Source organism: Oncorhynchus nerka, linkage group LG9b (assembly GCF_034236695.1).
Source record: "Oncorhynchus nerka isolate Pitt River linkage group LG9b, Oner_Uvic_2.0, whole genome shotgun sequence".
Lineage (NCBI taxonomy): Eukaryota > Metazoa > Chordata > Actinopteri > Salmoniformes > Salmonidae > Oncorhynchus > Oncorhynchus nerka.
Genome location: NC_088424.1, coordinates 53,155,453 through 53,178,978, shown reverse-complemented (window position 1 = coordinate 53,178,978; position 23,526 = coordinate 53,155,453). Strand labels below are relative to the sequence as shown.

The 23,526-nt window shown below is 39.5% G+C and overlaps 1 protein-coding gene across 2 annotated transcripts in view; it reads right to left on the bottom strand.

Moving 5' to 3' along the window:
* Positions 1-16,712: 16,712 nt before the first annotated feature.
* LOC115128104 (E3 ubiquitin-protein ligase RING2-like) overlaps positions 16,713-23,526 on the bottom strand; it is a 42,223-nt gene continuing 35,409 nt past the window's right edge. The window contains exon 9 of one of the 2 annotated variants that reach the window (XM_065013854.1): positions 16,713-18,725. In XM_065013854.1, coding sequence (XP_064869926.1) covers positions 18,624-18,725 — 102 coding nt within the window. In that variant the 3' untranslated portion in view covers positions 16,713-18,623. The remainder of the gene's footprint in view (positions 18,726-23,526) is intronic. The other variant, XM_065013853.1, reaches the window with a different exon arrangement.

Below are 23,526 nucleotides of genomic sequence, written 5' to 3'. Positions count from 1 at the left end.
TAGTAGACCTTACAGTGAAATGCTGAATACAACAGGTGTAGTAGACCTTACAGTGAAATGCTGAATACAACAGGTGTAGTAGACCTTACAGTGAAATGCTGAATACAACAGGTGTAGTAGACCTTACAGTGAAATGCTGAATACAACAGGTGTAGTAGACCTTACAGTGAAATGCTGAATACAACAGGTGTAGTAGACCTCACAGTGAAATGCTGAATACAACAGGTGTAGTAGACCTCACAGTGAAATGCTGAATACAACAGGTGTAGTAGACCTCACAGTGAAATGCTGAATACAACAGGTGTAGTAGACCTCACAGTGAAATGCTGAATACAACAGGTGTAGTGGACCTCACAGTGAAATGCTGAATACAACAGGTGTAGTGGACCTCACAGTGAAATGCTGAATACAACAGGTGTAGTGGACCTCACAGTGAAATGCTGAATACAACAGGTGTAGTGGACCTCACAGTGAAATGCTGAATACAACAGGTGTAGTGGACCTCACAGTGAAATGCTGAATAAAACAGGTGTAGTGGACCTCACAGTGAAATGCTGAATACAACAGGTGTAGTGGACCTCACAGTGAAATGCTGAATACAACAGGTGTAGTGAACCTCACAGTGAAATGCTGAATACAACAGGTGTAGTGGACCTCACAGTGAAATGCTGAATACAACAGGTGTAGTGGACCTCACAGTGAAATGCTGAATACAACAGGTGTAGTGGACCTCACAGTGAAATGCTGAATACAACAGGTGTAGTGGACCTCACAGTGAAATGCTGAATACAACAGGTGTAGTGGACCTCACAGTGAAATGCTGAATACAACAGGTGTAGTGGACCTCACAGTGAAATGCTGAATACAACAGGTGTAGTGGACCTTACAGTGAAATGCTGAATACAACAGGTGTAGTGGACCTATACAGTGAAATGCTGAATACAACAGGTGTAGTAGACCTTACAGTGAAATGCTGAATACAACAGGTGTAGTAGACCTTACAGTGAAATGCTGAATACAACAGGTGTAGTAGACCTTACAGTGAAATGCTGAATACAACAGGTGTAGTAGACCTTACAGTGAAATGCTGAATACAACAGGTGTAGTAGACCTTACAGTGAAATGCTGAATACAACAGGTGTAGTAGACCTTACAGTGAAATGCTGAATACAACAGGTGTAGTAGACCTTACAGTGAAATGCTGAATACAACAGGTGTAGTAGACCTTACAGTGAAATGCTGAATACAACAGGTGTAGTAGACCTTACAGTGAAATGCTGAATACAACAGGTGTAGTAGACCTTACAGTGAAATGCTGAATACAGGTGTAGTAGACCCAACAGTGTGAAATGCTGAATACAACAGGTGTAGTAGACCTTACAGTGAAATGCTGAATACAACAGGTGTAGTAGACCTTACAGTGAAATGCTGAATACAACAGGTGTAGTAGACCTTACAGTGAAATGCTGAATACAACAGGTGTAGTAGACCTTACAGTGAAATGCTGAATTACAACAGGTGTAGTAGACCTCACAGTTAATTACTTACTTACAAGCCCTTAACTTTAAGAAGTTAAGAAAAAAGAATAATAAAGTAAAAATAAGTTTAAAAAATTGTTGATCAATTTCTTCAACAAATGATCAGGTCTATGTACTTCTGAAACATACATTAGTAATGGAAAGGAAACACAGACTTAGTTTAAGTATTAAAATACTCAATTGTAATATGATTGTAGGCAGAAGTTGATACAGAGTACAGTATAACAGTGCATAATAGTTCTAGCACGCACCCCCGAGGGGCCCCCGTGTTGAGGATCAGCGTGGCGGAGGTGTTGTTACCTACCCTCACCACCTGGGGGCGGCCCGTCAGGAAGTCCAGGATCCAGTAGCAGAGGGAGGTGTTTAGTCCCAGAGTGCTCAGCTTAGTGATGAGCTTCGTGGGCACAATGGTGTTGAACGCTGAGCTGTAGTCAATGAATAGCATTCTCACATAGGTGTTCCTTTTGTCCAGGTGGGAAAGGGCAGTGTGGAGTGCAATAGAGATTGTGTCATCTGTGGATCTGTTGGGGCAATATGCAAATTAGATGTGGTGTGTCAGGTGTAAATATGATTGTTCGTGCCATGTTTTGGCATAAATCCAATTTGGCTTTTACTCAAGACATTGTGCTTATTAAGGAAGTTTGGAACACTGTATTGTTCTACAGAAAACCTTCCCCAGGTTACTGTTTCCACAAATGCCTCTGTAATTGTTAGGGTCAAGTTTGTCTCCGTTCTTAAAGATTGGGGTTATGAGTCCTTGATTCCAGAAGTCAGGGAAATAACCTAAAATCAGTATCAAATGAAACTGTTTAAATACAGCCAATTGAAATGTTGCACTAGTGAGTTTGAGCATCTAATTTAGGATGCCATCAGGTCCGCATGCTTTTTAAATTTGAGGGCATGAAGTTTCTTATAGAGCTCCTGGTCAGTAATAGTTTAGTTTCTTATAGAGCTCCTGGTCAGTAATAGTTTAGTTTCTTATAGAGCTCCTGGTCAGTAATAGTTTAGTTTCTTATAGAGCTCCTGGTCAGTAATAGTTTAGTTTCTTATAGAGCTCCTGGTCAGTAATAGTTTAGTTTCTTATAGAGCTCCTGGTCAGTAATAGTTTAGTTTCTTATAGAGCTCCTGGTCAGTAATAGTTTCGTTTCTTATAGAGCTCCTGGTCAGTAATAGTTTAGTTTCTTATAGAGCTCCTGGTCAGTAATAGTTTAGTTTCTTATAGAGCTCCTGGTCAGTAATAGTTTAGTTTCTTATAGAGCTCCTGGTCAGTAATAGTTTAGTTTCTTATAGAGCTCCTGGTCAGTAATAGTTTAGTTTCTTATAGAGCTCCTGGTCAGTAATAGTTTAGTTTCTTATAGAGCTCCTGGTCAGTAATAGTTTAGTTTCTTATAGAGCTCCTGGTCAGTAATAGTTTAGTTTCTTATAGAGCTCCTGGTCAGTAATAGTTTAGTTTCTTATAGAGCTCCTGGTCAGTAATAGTTTCGTTTCTTATAGAGCTCCTGGTCAGTAATAGTTTCGTTTCTTATAGAGCTCCTGGTCAGTAATAGTTTCGTTTCTTATAGAGCTCCTGGTCAGTAATAGTTTAGTTTCTTATAGAGCTCCTGGTCAGTAATAGTTTCGTTTCTTATAGAGCTCCTGGTCAGTAATAGTTTAGTTTCTTATAGAGCTCCTGGTCAGTAATAGTTTCGTTTCTTATAGAGCTCCTGGTCAGTAATAGTTTCGTTTCTTATAGAGCTCCTGGTCAGTAATAGTTTAGTTTCTTATAGAGCTCCTGGTCAGTAATTGAGGAGTCCAGTGGATTTTGTTTGTCCTTTATAGCTCTTTCTAATCCATTCAACTTCTCATGAATTTGGCCTTGCTCTGCGTTTGCATCCGTTTGGACGGTGTTGTAAAGTTTTTCAACAATTTTGTATCGGCAATTCCTTGTTTTGGAGTTTTCCAGTTTAGCCATAAGTTGTGTTTTTGGACTCAGTTAGTGCCAGTTGTTGTTGTACTGGTCTGATACGTTTGATACGCTTAAAGAGTTCAAACAAAAGTGAAATAAACTATATAATACTAAGTTACACTCATAAATATTTAAAAGCAATAAAGACATTTCAAATGTCATATTATGACTATATACACTGTTATAACGATGTGCAAATAGTTAAAGTACAAAAAGAGAAATAAACCGAAATATGGGTTGTATTTACAATGGTGTTTGTTCTTCACTGGTTGCCCTTTTCTTGGGGCAACAGGTCACAAATCTTGCTGCTGTGACGGCACACTGTGGTATTTCACCCAGTAGATATGGGAGTGTATCAAAATTGGTTTCTCTCTCTCTCTCAAATTCAAAAGTCTCTATTGTTATAAGACTACAAACTACATGATCTACTGTTATAAGACTACATGTTCTACTGTTATAAGACTACAGACGACATGTTCTACTGTTATAAGACTACAGACGACATGTTCTACTGTTATAAGACTACAGACGACATGTTCTACTGTTATAAGACTACAGACTACATGTTCTACTGTTATAAGACTACAGACTACATGTTCTATTGTTATAAGACTACAGATTACATGTTCTACTGTTATAAGACTACAGACGACATGTTCTACTGTTATAGGACTACATGTTCTACTGTTATTAGACTACATGTTCTACTGTTATAAGACTACAGACTACATGTTCTACTGTTATAAGACTACAGACTACATGTTCTACTGTTATAGGACTACATGTTCTACTGTTATTAGACTACAGACTACATGTTCTACTGTTATAAGACTACATGTTCTACTGTTATAAGACTACAGACTACATGTTCTACTGTTATAAGACTACAGACTACATGTTCTGTTGTTATAAGACTACAGACTAGACTACATGTTCTATTGTTATAAGACTACAGACTACATGTTCTGTTGTTATAAGACTACAGACTACATGTTCTACTGTTATAAGACTACAGACTACATGTTCTACTGTTATAAGACTACAGACTACATGTTCTACTGTTATAAGACTACAGACTACATGTTCTACTGTTATAAGACTACAGACTACATGTTCTATTGTTATAAGACTACAGATTACATGTTCTACTGTTATAAGACTACAGACTACATGTTCTACTGTTATAAGACTACAGATTACATGTTCTACTGTTATAAGACTACATGTTCTACTGTTATTAGACTACAGACTACATGTTCTACTGTTATAAGACTACAGACTACATGTTCTACTGTTATAAGACTACAGACTACATGTTCTACTGTTATAAGACTACAGACTACATGTTCTGTTGTTATAAGACTACAGACTAGACTACATGTTCTATTGTTATAAGACTACAGACTACATGTTCTATTGTTATAAGACTACAGACTACATGTTCTGTTGTTATAAGACTACAGACTACATGTTCTGTTGTTATAAGACTACAGACTACATGTTCTGTTGTTATATAAGACAACAGATAAGACTACATGTTCTACTGTTATAAGACTACAGACTACACATGTTCTACTGTTATAAGACTACATGTTCTACTGTTATAAGACTACATGTTCTACTGTTATAAGACTACAGACTACATGTTCTACTGTTATAAGACTACAGACTACATGTTCTATTGTTATAAGACTGTTATAAGACTACAGACTACATGTTCTACATGTTCTATATAAGACTACAGACTACATGTTCTACTGTTACTACATGTTCTAGACTACAGACTACATGTTCTACTGTTATAAGACTACAGACTACATGTTCTACTGTTATAAGACTACAGACTACATGTTCTACTGTTATAAGACTACAGACTACATGTTCTATGTTATAAGACTTATAAGACTACAGACTAGACTACATGTTCTATTGTTATAAGACTACAGACTACATGTTCTACTGTTATAAGACTACAGACTACATGTTCTACTGTTATAAGACTACAGACTACATGTTCTACTGTTATTAGACTACAGACTGTTCTACTGTTATAAGACTACAGACTACATGTTCTACTGTTATAAGACTACAGACTACATGTTCTACTGTTATAAGACTACAGACTACATGACTTCTACTGTTATAAGACTACAGACTACATGTTCTACTGTTATAAGACTACAGACTACATGTTCTACTGTTATAAGACTACAGACTACATGTTCTACTGTTATAAGACTACAGACTACATGTTCTACTGTTATAAGACTACAGACTACATGTTCTACTGTTATAAGACTACATGTTCTACTGTTATTAGACTACAGACTACATGTTCTACTGTTATAAGACTACAGACTACATGTTCTACTGTTATAAGACTACAGACTACATGTTCTGTTCTACTGTTATAAGACTACAGACTACATGTTCTGTTGTTATAAGACTACAGACTAGACTACATGTTCTATTGTTATAAGACTACAGACTACATGTTCTATTGTTATAAGACTACAGACTACATGTTCTGTTGTTATAAGACTACAGACTACATGTTCTGTTGTTATAAGACTACAGACTACATGTTCTGTTGTTATAAGACAACAGACTACATGTTCTACTGTTATAAGACTACAGACTACAGGTTCTACTGTTATAAGACTACATGTTCTACTGTTATAAGACTACATGTTCTACTGTTATAAGACTACAGACTACATGTTCTACTGTTATAAGACTACAGACGACATGTTCTATTGTTATAAGACTACAGACTACATGTTCTATTGTTATAAGACTACAGACTACATGTTCTATTGTTATAAGACTACAGACTACATGTTCTATTGTTATAAGACTATAGACGACATGTTCTATTGTTATAAGACTACAGACTACAGACGACATGTTCTATTGTTATAAGACTACAGACTACATGTTCTATCGTTATAAGACTACAGACTACATGTTCTATTGTTATAAGACTACAGACTACATGTTCTATTGTTATAAGACTACAGACTACATGTTCTATTGTTATAAGACTACAGACTATAGACTACATGTTCTACTGTTATAAGACTACAGACTACATGTTCTATTGTTATAAGACTACAGACTACATGTTCTGTTATAAGACTATAGACGACATGTTCTATTGTTATAAGACTACATGTTCTACTGTTATAAGACTACATGTTCTACTGTTATAAGACTACAGACTACATGTTCTACTGTTATAAGACTACAGACTACATGTTCTACTGTTATAAGACTACAGACTACATGTTCTACTGTTATTAGACTACAGACTACATGTTCTACTGTTATTAGACTACAGACTACATGTTCTACTGTTATAAGACTACAGACTACATGTTCTACTGTTATAAGACTACAGACGACATGTTCTACTGTTATTAGACTACAGACTAGACTACATGTTCTACTGTTATAAGACTACAGACTACATGTTCTACTGTTATAAGACTACAGACTACATGTTCTACTGTTATAAGACTACAGACTACATGTTCTACTGTTATTAGACTACAGACTACATGTTCTATTGTTATAAGACTACAGACTACATGTTCTATTGTTATAAGACTACAGACTACATGTTCTACTGTTATAAGACTACAGGTTCTATTGTTATAAGACTACAGACTACATGATCTACTGTTATAAGACTACAGACTACATGTTCTACTGGTATAACACTATAGACTACAGACTACATGTTCTACTGTTATAAGACTACAGACTACATGTTCTACTGTTATAAGACTACAGACTACATGTTCTACTGTTATAAGACTACAGACTACATGTTCTACTGTTATAAGACTACATGTTCTACTGTTATTAGACTAGACTACATGTTCTACTGTTATTAGACTACAGACTACAGACTAACAGACTACATGTTCTACTGTTATAAGACTACATGTTCTACTGTTATAAGACTACAGACTAACAGACTACATGTTCTACTGTTATAAGACTACAGACTACATGTTCTACTGTTATAAGACTACAGACTACATGTTCTACTGTTATAAGACTACAGACTAACAGACTACAGACTACCAGACTACAAACACGAGTCTAAGATCACCAGGCGTCGGCTGGAGTGGTGTAAAGCTGCCGTTGAACTCTGGATCAGTGGAAACACATTCTCTGGATCAGTGGAAACACATTCTCTGGGTCAGTGGAAACACATTCTCTGGATCAGTGAGTGGAAACACATTCTCTGGATCAGTGGAAACGCATTCTCTGGATCAGTGGAAACGCATTCTCTGGATCAGTGGAAACACATTCTCTGGATCAGTGGAAACACATTCTCTGGATCAGTGGAAACACATTCTCTGGATCAGTGGAAACGCATTCTCTGGGTCAGTGGAAACACATTCTCTGGGTCAGTGGAAACACATTCTCTGGATCAGTGGAAACACATTCTCTGGATCAGTGGAAACACATTCTCTGGATCAGTGGAAACACATTCTCTGGATCAGTGGAAACACATTCTCTGGATCAGTGGAAACACATTCTCTGGATCAGTGGAAACACATTCTCTGGATCAGTGGAAACACATTCTCTGGATCAGTGGAAACACATTCTCTGGATCAGTGGAAACACATTCTCTGGAACAGTGGAAACACAGTCCCCCTTTATCTCAGCTCGCTGGACACCATAGCATCACCCACCTGTAGCACGCGCTCCAGCAGGTATATCTCTCTGGTCACCCCCAAAACCAATTCTTTCTTTGGCCGCCTCTCTTTCCAGTTCTCTGCTGCCAATGACTGGAAGGAACTACAAAAATCTCTGAAACTGGAAACACTTATCTCCCTCACTAGCTTTAAGCACCAACTGTCAGGGCAGCTCACAGATTACTGCACCTGTACATAGCCCACCTATAATTTAGCCCAGACAACTACCTCTTTCCCTACTGTATTTATTTAATTTATTTTGCTCCTTTGCACCCCATTATTTTTATTTCTACTTTGCACATTCTTCCACTGCAAATCTACCATTCCAGTGTTTTACTTGCTATATTTTATTTACTTTGCCACCATGGCCTTTTTTGCCTTTACGTCCTTTCTCACCTCATTTGCTCACATTGTATATAGACTTGTTTATACTGTATTATTGACTGTATGTTTGTTTTACTCCATATGTAACTCTGTGTTGTTGTATGTGTCGAACTGCTTTGCTTTAACTTGGCCAGGTCGCAATTGTAAATGAGAACTTGTTCTCAACTTGCCTACCTGGTTAAATAAAGGTGAAATGAAAATAAATTAAATAACATAAAGGCCTGATTGGTGGAGTGCTGCAGAGATGGTTGTCCTTCTGGAAGGTTCTCCCATCTCCACAGAGGAACTCTGGAGCTCTGTCAGAGTGACCATTGGGTTCTTGGTCACCTCCCTGACCAAGGCCCTTCTCCCCCGATTGCTCAGTTTGTCTGGGCAGCCAGCTCTAGGAAGAGTCTTGGTGGTTCCAAACGTCTTCCATTTAAAAAATGGAGGCCACCGTGTTCTTGCTAACAAATCCCTCGATACGTATTAAATTATAGTTTTTAAAGACAGCTAGTAACGTTGTCAGATCCGGACATAAAGTACCATATAAAGCTTTCAGGAAACTCACCCCTGAAGAGGTGGTGGTAAATTATGGAGTAGGGGGAAGTTACTCCTAGATGCTGGTCTTGGGTCGGTTTTGGGAGCTGAAGCTGATCATGAACCTGTACCAGGGGAAACTACACCCAGGAGCCGTCATTCCTAGGGGAAACTACACCCTGGAGCCGTCATTAACCAGTACCTAGGGGAATCTTCACCCTGGAGCCGTCATTCCTAGGGGAATCTTCACCCTGGAGCCGTCATTAACCAGTACCTATGGGAATCTTCACCCTGGAGCCGTCATGAACCTGTACCTAGGGGAATCTTCACCCTGGAGCCGTCATGAACCTGTACCTGGGGGAAACTACACCCTGGAGCATTGAGCCGTCATGAACCTGTACCTAGGGGAAACTACACCCTGGAGCCGTCATGAACCTGTACCTAGGGGAAACTACACCCTGGAGCCGTCATGAACCTGTACCAGGGGAATCTTCACCCTGGAGCATTGAGCCGTCATCAACCTGTACCTAGGGGAATCTCACCCTGGAGCCGTCATGAACCTGTACCTAGGGGAAACTACACCCTGGAGCCGTCATTCCTAGGGGAAACTACACCCTGGAGCCGTCATGAACCTGTACCTAGGGGAATCTTCACCCTGGAGCCGTCATGAACCTGTACCTAGGGGAAACTACACCCTGGAGCATTGAGCCGTCATGAACCTGTACCTAGGGGAAACTACACCCTGGAGCCGTCATTCCTAGGGGAAACTACACCCTGGAGCCGTCATGAACCTGTACCTAGGGGAATCTTCACCCTGGAGCCGTCAAGAACATGTACCTAGGGGACCCTTCACCCTGGAGCCGTCATGAACCTGTACCTAGGGGACCCTTCACCCTGGAGCCGTCATGAACCTGTACCTAGGGGAATCTTCACCCTGGAGCCGTCATGAACCTGTACCTAGGGGAATCTTCACCCTGGAGCCGTCATGAACCTGTACCTGGGGGAATCTTCACCCTGGAGCATTGAGCCGTCATGAACCTGTACCTAGGGGAATCTTCACCCTGGAGCATTGAGCCGTCATTAACCTGTACCTAGGGGAAACTACACCCTGGAGCCGTCATTCCCAGGGGAAACTACACCCTGGAGCCGTCATGAACCTGTACCTAGGGGAAACTACACCCTGGAGCCGTCATTCCTAGGGGAAACTACACCCTGGAGCCGTCATGAACCTGTACCTAGGGGAATCTTCACCCTGGAGCCGTCATGAACCTGTACCTAGGGGAAACTACACCCTGGAGCCGTCATTCCTAGGGGAAACTACACCCTGGAGCCGTCATGAACCTGTACCTAGGGGAATCTTCACCCCGGAGCCGTCATTAACCTGTACCTAGGGGAAACTTCACCCTGGAGCATTGAGCCGTCATGAACCTGTACTTAGGGGAAACTACACCCTGGAGCCGTCATGAACCTGTACCTGGGGGAATCTTCACCCTGGAGCATTGAGCCGTCATGAACCTGTACCTAGGGGAAACTACACCCTGGAGCCGTCATTAACCTGTACCTAGGGGAAACTACACCCTGGAGCCGTCATGAACCTGTACCCAGGGGAAACTACACCCTGGAGTCGTCATTAACCAGTACCTAGGGGAAACTACACCCTGGAGCCGTCATTAACCTGTACCTAGGGGACCCTTCACCCTGGAGCATTGAGCCGTCATGAACCTGTACCTAGGGGAAACTACACCCTGGAGCATTGAGTCGTCATGAACCTGTTACTAGGGGAATCTTCACCCCGGAGCCGTCATGAACCTGTACCAGCGGAATCTTCACCCCGGAGTCGTCATGAACCTGTACCTAGGGGAATCTTCACCCTGGAGCATTGAGCCGTCATGAACCTGTACCTAGGGGAAACTACACCCTGGAGTCGTCATGAACCTGTACCTGGGGGGGATCTTCACCCTGGAGTCGTCATGAACCTGTACCTGGGGGGGATCTTCACCCTGGAGCCGTCATGAACCTGTACCTAGGGGAAACTACACCCTGGAGCATTGAGCTGTCATGAACCTGTACCTAGGGGAAACTACACCCTGGAGCCGTCATGAACCTGTACCTAGGGGAATCTTCACTCTGGAGCATTGAGTCGTCATGAACCTGTACCTAGGGGAAACTACACCCTGGAGCCATCATGAACCTGTACCTAGGGGAAACTACACCCTGGAGCCGTCATGAACCTGTACCTAGGGGAAACTACACCCTGGAGCCGTCATGAACCTGTACCTAGGGGAATCTTCACTCTGGAGCATTGAGTCGTCATGAACCTGTACCTAGGGGAAACTACACCCTGGAGCCGTCATGAACCTGTACCTAGGGGAAACTACACCCTGGAGCCGTCATGAACCTGCACCTAGGGGAAACTACACCCTGGAGCCGTCATGAACCTGCACCTAGGGGAAACTACACCCTGGAGCCGTCATGAACCTGCACCTAGGGGAAACTACACCCTGGAGCCGTCATGAACCTGTACCTAGGGGAAACTACACCCTGGAGCCGTCATGAACCTGTACCTAGGGGAAACTACACCCTGGAGCCGTCATTAACCTGTACCTAGGGGAAACTACACCCTGGAGCAGTCATTAACCTGTACCTAGGGGAAACTACACCCTGGAGCCGTCATGAACCTGTACCTAGGGGAAACTACACCCTGGAGCCGTCATGAACCTGTACCTAGGGGACCCTTCACCCTGGAGCCGTCATTAACCAGTACCTAGGGGAAACTACACCCTGGAGCCGTCATTCCTAGGGGAAACTACACCCTGGAGCCGTCATTAACCTGTACCTAGGGGAAACTACACCCTGGAGCCGTCATGAACCTGTACCTAGGGGACCCTTCACCCTGGAGCATTGAGATATCATGGGGCTGTACCAGGGGAAGCATTGAGATATCATTAACCTGTACCAGGGGAAGCATTGAGATATCATTAACCTGTACCTAGGGGAAGCATTGAGATATCATTAACCTGTACCTAGGGGAAGCATTAACCCTGTACCTAGGGGAAGCATTGAGATATCATTAACCTGTACCTAGGGGAAGCATTGAGATATCATTAACCTGTACCTAGGGGAAGCATTGAGATATCATTAACCTGTACCTAGGGGAAGCATTGAGATATCATTAACCTGTACCAGGGGAAGCATTGAGATATCATTAACCTGTACCAGGGAATTTCATTAACCTGTACATTGAGATTTCATTAACCTGTACCTAGGGAAGCATTGAGATTTCATTAACCTGTACCTAGGGGAAGCATTGAGATTTCATTAACCTGTACCTAGGGGAAGCATTGAGATTTCATTAACCTGACCTAGGGATTTCATTAACCTGTACCTAGGGAAGCATTGAGATTTCATTAACCTGTACCTAGGGGAAGCATTGAGATATCATTAACCTGTACCTAGGGGAAGCATTGAGATTTTAACATTAACCTGTACCTAGGGAAGCATTGAGATATCATTAACCTGTACCTAGGGGAAGCATTGAGATATCATTAACCTGTACCTAGGGGAAGCATTGAGATATCATTAACCTGTACCTAGGGAAGCATTGAGATATCCCTGTACCTAGGGAAGCATTGAGATATCATTAACCTGTACCTAGGGGAAGCATTGAGATATCATTAACCTGTACCTAGGGAAGCATTGAGATATCATTAACCTGTACCTAGGGGAAGCATTGAGATATTAACCTGTACCTAGGGAAGCATAATTTCATTAACCTGTACCTAGGGGAAGCATTGAGATATCATTAACCTGTACCTAGGGAAGCATTGAGATATCATTAACCTGTACCTAGGGAAGCATTGAGATATCATTAACCTGTACCTAGGGAAGCATTGAGATATCATTAACCTGTACCTAGGGAAGCATTGAGATATCATTAACCTGTACCTAGGGAAGCATTGAGATTTCATTAACCTGTACCTAGGGAAGCATTGAGATATCATTAACCTGTACCTAGGGAAGCATTGAGATATCATTAACCTGTACCTAGGGAAGCATTGAGATATCATTAACCTGTACCTAGGGAAGAAGCATTGAGATATCATTAACCTGTACCTAGGGGAAGCATTGAGATATCATTAACCTGTACCAGGGGAAGCATTGAGATATCATTAACCTGTACCTAGGGGAAGCATTGAGATTTCATTAACCTGTACCTAGGGGAAGCATTGAGATTTCATTAACCTGTACCTAGGGGAAGCATTGAGATTTCATTAACCTGTACCTAGGGGAAGCATTGAGATATCATTAACCTGTACCTAGGGGAAGCATTGAGATTTCATTAACCTGTACCTAGGGGAAGCATTGAGATATCATTAACCTGTACCTAGGGGAAGCATTGAGATATCATTAACCTGTACCTAGGGGAAGCATTGAGATTTCATTAACCTGTACCTAGGGGAAGCATTGAGATATCATTAACCTGTACCTAGGGAAGCATTGAGATATCATTAACCTGTACCTAGGGAAGCATTGAGATATCATTAACCTGTACCTAGGGGAAGCATTGAGATTCATTAACACCTTAAAGCATTGAGATTTCATTAACCTGTACCTAGGGGAAGCATTGAGATATCATTAACCTGTACCTAGGGGAAGCATTGAGATATCATTAACCTGTACCTAGGGGAAGCATTGAGATATCATTAACCTGTACCTAGGGGAAGCATTGAGATATCATTAACCTGTACCTAGGGGAAGCATTGAGATATCATGAACCTGTACCTAGGGGAAGCATTGAGATATCATGGGGTTCCATGGGGTTCCACATTGTTTTGTTTATTTTCCAAACAAATATTTCCATTTACACTTTCAACAATAATAACTGATATTTATACAAAGGATGTTGTCAAACTGTAAAACTGAACATGCTTCTAAAAAGTACATTTGCACATTTTTCTTCCACAGTATCGTCGTTCTGAAACATTTTTTTGGGGGAGAAAGAAGAGGGGCCCAAATCGGGTTCCTCTTCTATCTCACACTAAGCTTGAAGGTGATGAATGGAGCTGGTTGGTTTATGTACAGACATGACTTCCATACTGCTGATGACCTCTGACCTCTTAATGGCTGGTTGGTTTATGTATAGACATGACTGTTAATGAACGATTCATTCATTATTCTCCCAAAATGTGGTTGAGATGTTGGCATGAACAAAGGTCCTGGACAATATACAGAAAGAATAACCAGCCTAGTTGTATTGAACTGGATTGTTAGCCTGCTGAGCTATAATTTAATGAGTCAGTGAAGCAGGGTTAAGGGGTCAATTTTTAGCCTTAATCAATTCAGGAGGAGGTGGATTCAAACTCAAATCAGGAATAGAAAATTGTTCATCGTTTTCAAAAAACAACTGGATCCTTGAAGAAGTCACAGCACACAGGACAGAAGAGATTCATCTGCCGAAGGGAGATGGAAGATTTAGAGATTATTCCACTTCCTGATCTGATTGAAGTGAAGAGGAATTGAGCCCAACCCTGCTGTTAACATCAAGCGTTTTCTAGGAGAACAGAATGAAAGCCAAGTAGACTAGAGAAGGATAACAAAGAGATGAAGTCTGTCTCTTCAGGTTACTCTAACATAATGTCCTCGTGTCATAGCAGACGTTTGTTTGTCATTGGAGCAGCCTAATTATTATGTATCAAAGCCCTAGTTTGCCATTTCGGTCAAAGGGAACAGGAGAGGAACAGTAGACCTTACTCCATTCCCTGTGATGATTTACCAATGATACGTTGTCATGGCTCCCAGATCAGTCAGGTGAAGTGACCTAACGTGCACTCTATTCCCTATGGGCCCTTGTCAAAAGTAGTGCACTACATAGGGAGATCGGGTGCCATTTGAGTCACACTATGTCAACAAATACAACAGGATCGTAAAAACACAACAAAAACATTAGTTCTCTGTACGGAAACACCGCTAATATATCCCAAAACACCTCCCACCCCTTCCCCAACCCAGCTCGCCGTCCCCCAGATGCAAAAAGACCATACAACATCCTGAAGCAGCCACAGTTATCCAGAGCAGGTAGAATCCCCTGAAACTACCAGGTACCACCTCGGTATTAGGACCTAAACACAGAGAGCAGGTAGCAGGTAGAAGGCCCTGAAACTACCAGGTACCACCTCGGTATTAGGACCTAAACACAGAGAGCAGGTAGCAGGTAGAAGGCCCTGAAACTACCAGGTACCACCTCGGTATTAGGACCTAAACACAGAGAGCAGGTAGCAGGTAGAAGGCCCTGAAACTACCAGGTACCACCTCGGTATTAGGACCTAAACACAGAGAGCAGGTAGCAGGTAGAAGGCCCTGAAACTACCAGGTACCACCTCAGTATTAGGACCTAAACACAGAGAGCAGGTAGCAGGTAGAAGGCCCTGAAACTACCAGGTACCACCTCGGTATTAGGACCTAAACACAGGTAGCAGGTAGAAGGCCCTGAAACTACCAGGTACCACCTCGGTATTAGGACCTAAACACAGAGAGCAGGTAGCAGGTAGAATCCCCTGAAACTACCAGGTACCACCTCGGTATTAGGACCTAAACACAGGTAGCAGGTAGCAGGTAGAAGGCCCTGAAACTACCAGGTACCACCTCGGTATTAGGACCTAAACACAGAGAGCAGGTAGCAGGTAGAATCCCCTGAAACTACCAGGTACCACCTCGGTACTAGGACCTAAACACAGGTAGCAGGTAGCAGGTAGAAGGCCCTGAAACTACCAGGTAAACACAGGTACCCCTGACTACCAGGTCCACCTCGGTATTAGGACCTAAACACAGAGAGCAGGTAGCAGGTAGAATCCCTGAAACTACCAGGTACCACCTCAGGTAGCAGGTATTAGGACCTAAACACAGAGAGCAGGTAGCAGGTAGAATCCCTGAAACTACCAGGTACCACCTCGGTATTAGGACCTAAACACAGGTAGCAGGTAGCAGGTAGAAGGCCCTGAAACTACCAGGTAAACCTAAACACAGGTAGCAGGTAGAAGGCCCTGACCTCCACCTCGGTATTAGGACCTAAACACAGGTAGCAGGTAGAAGGCCCTGAAACTACCAGGTACCACCTCAGTATTAGGACCTAAACACAGAGAGCAGGTACCACCTCAGCAGGTAGAAGGCCCTGAAACTACCAGGTACCACCTCAGTATTAGGTAGAAGGCCCTGAAACTATTAGGACCTAAACACAGAGAGCAGGTAGCAGGTAGAAGGCCCTGAAACTACCAGGTACCACCTCAGTATTAGGACCTAAACACAGAGAGCAGGTAGCAGGTAGAAGGCCCTGAAACTACCAGGTACCACCTCAGTATTAGGACCTAAACACAGGTAGCAGGTAGAAGGCCCTGAAACTACCAGGTACCACCTCAGCCTAAACACAGGTAGCAGGTAGAAGGCCCTGAAACTACCAGGTACCACCTCGGTATTAGGACCTAAACACAGGTAGCAGGTAGAAGGCCCTGAAACTACCAGGTACCACCTCGGTATTAGGACCTAAACACAGAGAGCAGGTAGAAGGCCCTGAAACTACCAGGTACCACCTCAGTATTAGGACCTAAACACAGGTACAACCTCTGTATTAGGACCTAAACACAGGTAGCAGGTAGAAGGCCCTGAAACTACCAGGTACCACCTCAGTATTAGGACCTAAACACAGAGAGCAGGTAGCAGGTAGAAGGCCCTGAAACTACCAGGTACCACCTCGGTATTAGGACCTAAACACAGAGAGCAGGTAGCAGGTAGAAGGCCCTGAAACTACCAGGTACCACCTCGGTATTAGGACCTAAACACAGAGAGCAGGTAGCAGGTAGAAGGCCCTGAAACTACCAGGTACCACCTCAGTATTAGGACCTAAACACAGAGAGCAGGTAGCAGGTAGAAGGCCCTGAAACTACCAGGTACCACCTCGGTATTAGGACCTAAACACAGAGAGCAGGTAGCAGGTAGAAGGCCCTGAAACTACCAGGTACCACCTCAGTATTAGGACCTAAACACAGAGAGCAGGTAGCAGGCCCTGAAACTACCAGGTACCACCTCAGTATTAGGACCTAAACACAGAGAGCAGGTAGCAGGTAGAAGGCCCTGAAACTACCAGGTACCACCTCAGTATTAGGAGAGCAGGTAGACAGCCCTGGAGAGAGCGATGTAGAGACAGAGAGAACATACTCTGACATGTAGAGTAAGGAATCATGACAAATCCATTTCTAGCAGCAGCGTTCAGTATGCAGTGCCCTCCTGGACACCCTCCTGGACACCACCCTGGAATTGCAGTGACGTCTCTGTAATGCTTACGAAGAGGTTCTGCATGGCTAGTGACTATATCAGATACATACCCCCTATACTAAGATGTTACCAACAAATTCACACCAGACAGAGAGAGAGATGTAGAGAGAGAGAGAGATGTAGAGAGAGAGAGAGATGTAGAGAGAGAGAGAGAGAGATGTAGAGAGAGAGAGAGATGGAGAGAGAGATGTAGAGAGAGAGAGAGATGTAGAGAGAGAGAGATGTAGAGAGAGAGAGAGATGTAGAGAGAGAGAGAGAGATGTAGAGAGAGAGAGAGAGAGATGTAGAGAGAGAGAGATGTAGAGAGAGAGAGATATGTAGAGAGAGAGAGAGAGATGTAGAGAGAGAGAGAGAGAGATGTAGAGAGAGAGAGAGAGAGATGTAGAGAGAGAGAGAGAGAGATGTAGAGAGAGATGTAGAGAGAGAGAGATGTAGAGAGAGAGAGAGAGATGTAGAGAGAGAGAGAGAGAGATGTAGAGAGAGAGATGTAGAGAGAGATGTAGAGAGAGAGAGATGTAGAGAGAGAGATGTAGAGAGAGAGATGTAGAGAGAGAGAGAGAGAGATGTAGAGAGAGAGAGATGTAGAGAGAGAGAGAGAGAGATGTAGAGAGAGATGTAGATAGAGATGTAGAGAGAGAGAGAGATGTATAGATGTTGAGAGAGTCCATTAGACACCTCGTCCTCCTGGCAGGTCTCATCCAGGGCTGAGTCCTAAAGGGCACCCTATTCCCTATATAGTGCACTACTTTAGACCAAAGCCCTACATAGGAAATAGGGTGCCCCAGGTGTACTCCAGGTGGTCTACCCCCCCAGGTGTACTCCAGGTGGTCTACCCCCCCAGGTGTACTCCAGGTGGTCTACCCCCCCAGGTGTACTCCAGGTGGTCTACCCCCCCAGGTGTGCTCCAGGTGGTCTACCCCCCCAGGTGTGCTCCAGGTGGTCTACCCCCCCAGGTGTGCTCCAGGTGGTCTACCCCCCAGGTGTGCTCCAGGTGTACTCCAGGTAGTCTACCCCCCAGGTGTGCTCCAGGTGTGCTCCAGGTGTACTCCAGTCGGTCTACCCCCCTAGGTGTGCTCCAGGTGTGCTCCAGGTGTACTCCAGTCGGTCTACCCCCCCAGGTGTACTCCAGTCGGTCTACCCCCCTAGGTGTGCTCCAGGTGTACTCCAGGCGGTCTACCCCCCAGGTGTACTCCAGTCGGTCTACTTATGCTCCTTGGTGGGGGCGAAGTACAGCTCCATGGGTTTATTCACCTTCCAGTACTTCTCACTGACAAGCTCCAGAGAGAAAGACCCGTTCAGCACCTAGAGGACAGATGATTGGTTGACAGAGAGCATTGACTGATTAATTGTCTTTCCTAGAGGACAGATGATTGGTTGACAGAGAGCATTGACTGATTTATTGGTGATGATTGGTTGATGTTCATCATCCTCAGGAGGAAATGTGTCCCACAGTTCACAAGATACAGATAGACAAGCTCACCTCACCAAGAGTGACAGGAGATACCACTAGGGTAAAGGTCACCAGGAAATACTGATTGACATACTTGACCCTCTTATCTCTCTGGATAGGAGGGCTGTTAAACCATGGAATCCTACATGTTTAACACAGGCCACCACTATCACTACAAGTAGAGATAGTAATAGTAGTGATAGTGGTAGTAATAGTAGTGATAGTGGTAGTAATAGTAGTGATAGTAATAGTAGTAATAGTAGTAATAGTAATAGTAGTAATAGTAGTAATAGTAATAGTAGTAATAGTAGTAATAGTAATAGTAATAGTAGTGATAGTAATAGTAGTAATAGTAATAATAGTAGTGATAGTAATAGTAGTAATAGTAGTGATAGTAATAGTAGTAATAGTAGTAATAGTAATAGTAATAGTAGTAATAGTAATAGTAGTAATAGTAATAGTAGTAATAGTAGTAATAGTAGTGATAGTAATAGTAGTAATAGTAGTAATATTAATAGTAATAGTAGTGATAGTAATAGTAGTAATAGTAATAGTAGTGATAGTAATAGTAGTAATAGTAGTAATGATAGTAATAGTAGTAATAGTAATAGTAATAGTGATAGTAGTGATAGTAATAGTAGTAATAGTAGTGATAGTAATAGTAGTAATAGTAGTAATAGTAATAGTAATAGTAGTGATAGATAGTAATAGTAGTAATAGTAATAGTAGTAATAGTAATAGTAATAGTAATAGTAGTAATAGTAATAGTAGTAATAGTAGTAATAGTAATAGTAGTAATAGTAATAGTAGTAATAGTAATAGTAGTGATAGTAATAGTAGTAATAGTAATAGTAATAGTAGTAATAGTAGTGATAGTAATAGTAGTAATAGTAATGAGTAGTAATAGTAGTGATAGTAATAGTAGTAATAGTAATAGTAGTAATAGTAATAGTAGTAATAGTAGTAATAGTAATAGTAGTAATAGTAGTGATAGTAATAGTAATAGTAATAGTAGTAATAGTAATAGTAGTAATAGTAATAGTAGTAATAGTAATAGTAGTAATAGTAATAGTAATAGTAATAGTAGTGATAGTAATAGTAATAGTAGTAATAGTAGTAATAGTAGTGATAGTAATAGTAATAGTAGTAATAGTAGTGATAGTAATAATAGTAGTAATAGTAGTAATATTAATAGTAATAGTAGTAATAGTAGTGATAGTAATAGTAATAGTAGTAATAGTAGTGATAGTAATAGTAGTAATAGTAGTGATAGTAGTGATAGTAGTAATAGTAATAGTAATAGTAGTAATAGTAATAGTAATAGTAGTAATAGTAGTAATAGTAATAGTAGTAATAGTAGTAATAGTAGTAATAGTAATAGTAATAATAGTAATAGTAGTAATAGTAATAGTAGTAATAGTAGTGATAGTAGTAATAGTAGTAATAGTAGTAATAGTAGTAATAATAATAGTAATAGTAGTAATATTAATAGTAGTGATAGTAATAATAGTAGTAATATTAATAATAGTAATAGTAGTAATAGTAATAGTAGTAATAGTAGTGATAGTAATAGTAGTAATAGTAGTAATAATAATAGTAATAGTAATAGTAGTAATAGTAGTAATAGTAATAGTAGTAATAGTAATAGTAGTAATAGTAATAGTAGTAATAGTAGTAATAGTAATAGTAGTAATAGTAATAGTAGTAATAGTAGTAGTATAGTAATAGTAGTAATAGTAGTAATAGTAATAGTAGTAATAGTAGTAATATTAATAATAGTAATAGTAGTGATAGTAATAGTAGTAATAGTAATAGTAGTAATATTGATAGTAATAGTAGTAATAGTAGTAATAGTAGTAATAGTAGTAATAGTAATAGTAGTAATAGTAGTAATAGTAGTAATAGTAATAGTAGTAATAGTAGTAATAGTAATAGTAATAGTAATAGTAGTAATAGTAATAGTAATAGTAGTAATAGTAGTAATAGTAGTAATAGTAATAGTAATAGTAGTAATAGTAATAGTAGTAATAGTAGTAATAGTAATAAGTAGTAATAGTAGTAATAGTAATAGTAGTAATAGTAATAGTAATAGTAGTAATAGTAATAATAGTAATAGTAGTAATAGTAATAGTAGTAATAATAGTAATAGTAGTAATAGTAATAGTAATAGTAGTAATAGTAATAGTAGTAATAGTAGTAATAGTAGTAATAGTAATAGTAATAGTAATAGTAATAGTAATAGTAGTAATAGTAGTAATAGTAATAGTAGTAATAGTAGTAATAGTAGTAATAGTAATAGTAGTAATAGTAATAGTAGTAATAGTAGTAATAGTAGTAATAGTAGTAATAGTAATAGTAGTAATAGTAGTAATAGTAATAGTAATAGTAATAGTAGTAATAGTAGTGATAGTAATAGTAGTAATAGTAATAGTAGTAATAGTAATAGTGGTAGTAATAGTAATAGTGGTAGTAATAGTAATAGTGGTAGTAATAGTAGTAATAGTAATAGTAATAGTGGTAGTAATAGTAGTGATAGTAATAGTAGTAATAGTAGTAATAGTAGTAATAGTAGTGATAGTAATAGTAATAGTAGTAATAGTAGTAATAGTAGTAATAGTAGTGATAGTAATAGTAGTAATAGTGGTAGTAATAGTAATAGTGGTAGTAATAGTAATAGTGGTAGTAATAGTAATAGTGGTAGTGATAGTAGTAATAGTAATAGTAATAGTGGTAGTAATAGTAGTAATAGTAGTGATAGTAATAGTAGTAATAGTGGTAGTAATAGTAATAGTGGTAGTAATAGTAATAGTGGTAGTGATAGTAGTAATAGTAATAGTGGTAGTAATAGTGGTAGTGATAGTAGTAATAGTAATAGTGATAGTAATAGTGGTGATAGTGGTAGTAATAGTGGTAGTGATAGTAATAGTGGTAGTAATAGTAATAGTAGTGATAGTAATAGTGGTGATAGTGGTAGTAATAGTAGTAATAGTAGTAATAGTAGTAATAGTAGTGATAGTAATAGTAATAGTAGTAATAGTAGTAATAGTAGTAATAGTAGTGATAGTAATAGTAGTAATAGTGGTAGTAATAGTAATAGTGGTAGTAATAGTAATAGTGGTAGTAATAGTAGTAATAGTAATAGTGGTAGTGATAGTAGTAATAGTAATAGTAATAGTGGTAGTAATAGTAGTAATAGTAGTGATAGTAATAGTAGTAATAGTGGTAGTAATAGTAATAGTGGTAGTAATAGTAATAGTGGTAGTGATAGTAGTAATAGTAATAGTGGTAGTAATAGTGGTAGTGATAGTAGTAATAGTAATAGTGATAGTAATAGTGGTGATAGTGGTAGTAATAGTGGTAGTGATAGTAATAGTGGTAGTAATAGTAATAGTAGTGATAGTAATAGTGGTGATAGTGGTAGTAATAGTAATAGTGGTAGTAATAGTGGTGATAGTGGTAGTAATAGTAATAGTGGTAGTAATAGTGGTGATAGTGGTAATAGTAGTAATAGTGGTAGTAATAGTAATAGTGGTAGTAATAGTAATAGTGGTAGTAATAGTAATAATAGTGATAGTGGTAGTAATAGTGGTGATAGTGGTAGTAATAGTGGTGATAGTGGTAGTAATAGTGGTAGTAATAGTAATAATAGTGGTAGTAATAGTAATAGTGGTGATAGTGATAGTAATAGTGGTGATAGTGATAGTAATAGTGGTGATAGTGGTAGTAATAGTGGTGATAGTGGTAGTAATAGTGGTGATAGTGGTAGTAATAGTGGTGATAGTGGTAGTAATAGTGGTGATAGTGGTAGTAATAGTGGTAGTAATAGTAATAATAGTGGTAGTGATAGTAATAATAATGGTAATAGTAGTGGTAGTAATATTAATAATAGTAGTAATAGTGGTAGTAATAGTGATAGTAATAGTAATAATAGTAGTAATAGTAATAATAGTAGTAGTGGTAGTAATAATAGTAATAGTAGTGGTAGTAATAGTAATAATAATAGTAATAGTAATAGTAATAGTAGTAGTAGTGGTAGTAATAGTGGTAGTAATAGTAATAATAGTAATAGTAATAATAGTAGTAGTGGTAGTAATAGTAATAATAGTAGTAGTGGTAGTAATAGTAATAATAGTAGTAGTGGTAGTAATAGTGGTAGTAATAGTAATAATAGTAGTAGTGGTAGTAATAGTAATAATAGTAGTAGTGGTAGTAATAGTAGTAATAGTAGTAGTGGTAGTAATAGTAATAATAGTAGTAGTAGTGGTAGTAATAGTAATAATAGTAGTAGTAGTGGTAGTAATAGTAATAATAGTAGTAGTGGTAGTAATAGTAATAATAATAGTAGTAGTGGTAGTAATAGTGGTAGTAATAGTAGTAATAGTGATAGTAATAGTAATAGTAGTAATAGTAATAATAGTAATAGTAGTAATAGTAGTAATAGTAGTATAGTAATAGTAGTGATAGTAATAGTAATAGTAGTAATAGTAATAATAGTAATAGTAGTGATAGTAGTAATAGTAATAATAGTAATAGTAATAATAGTAATAGTAGTGATAGTAGTAATAGTAATAATAGTAATAGTAGTGATAGTAGTAATAGTAATAATAGTAATAGTAGTAATAGTAATAATAGTAATAGTAGTGATAGTAATAG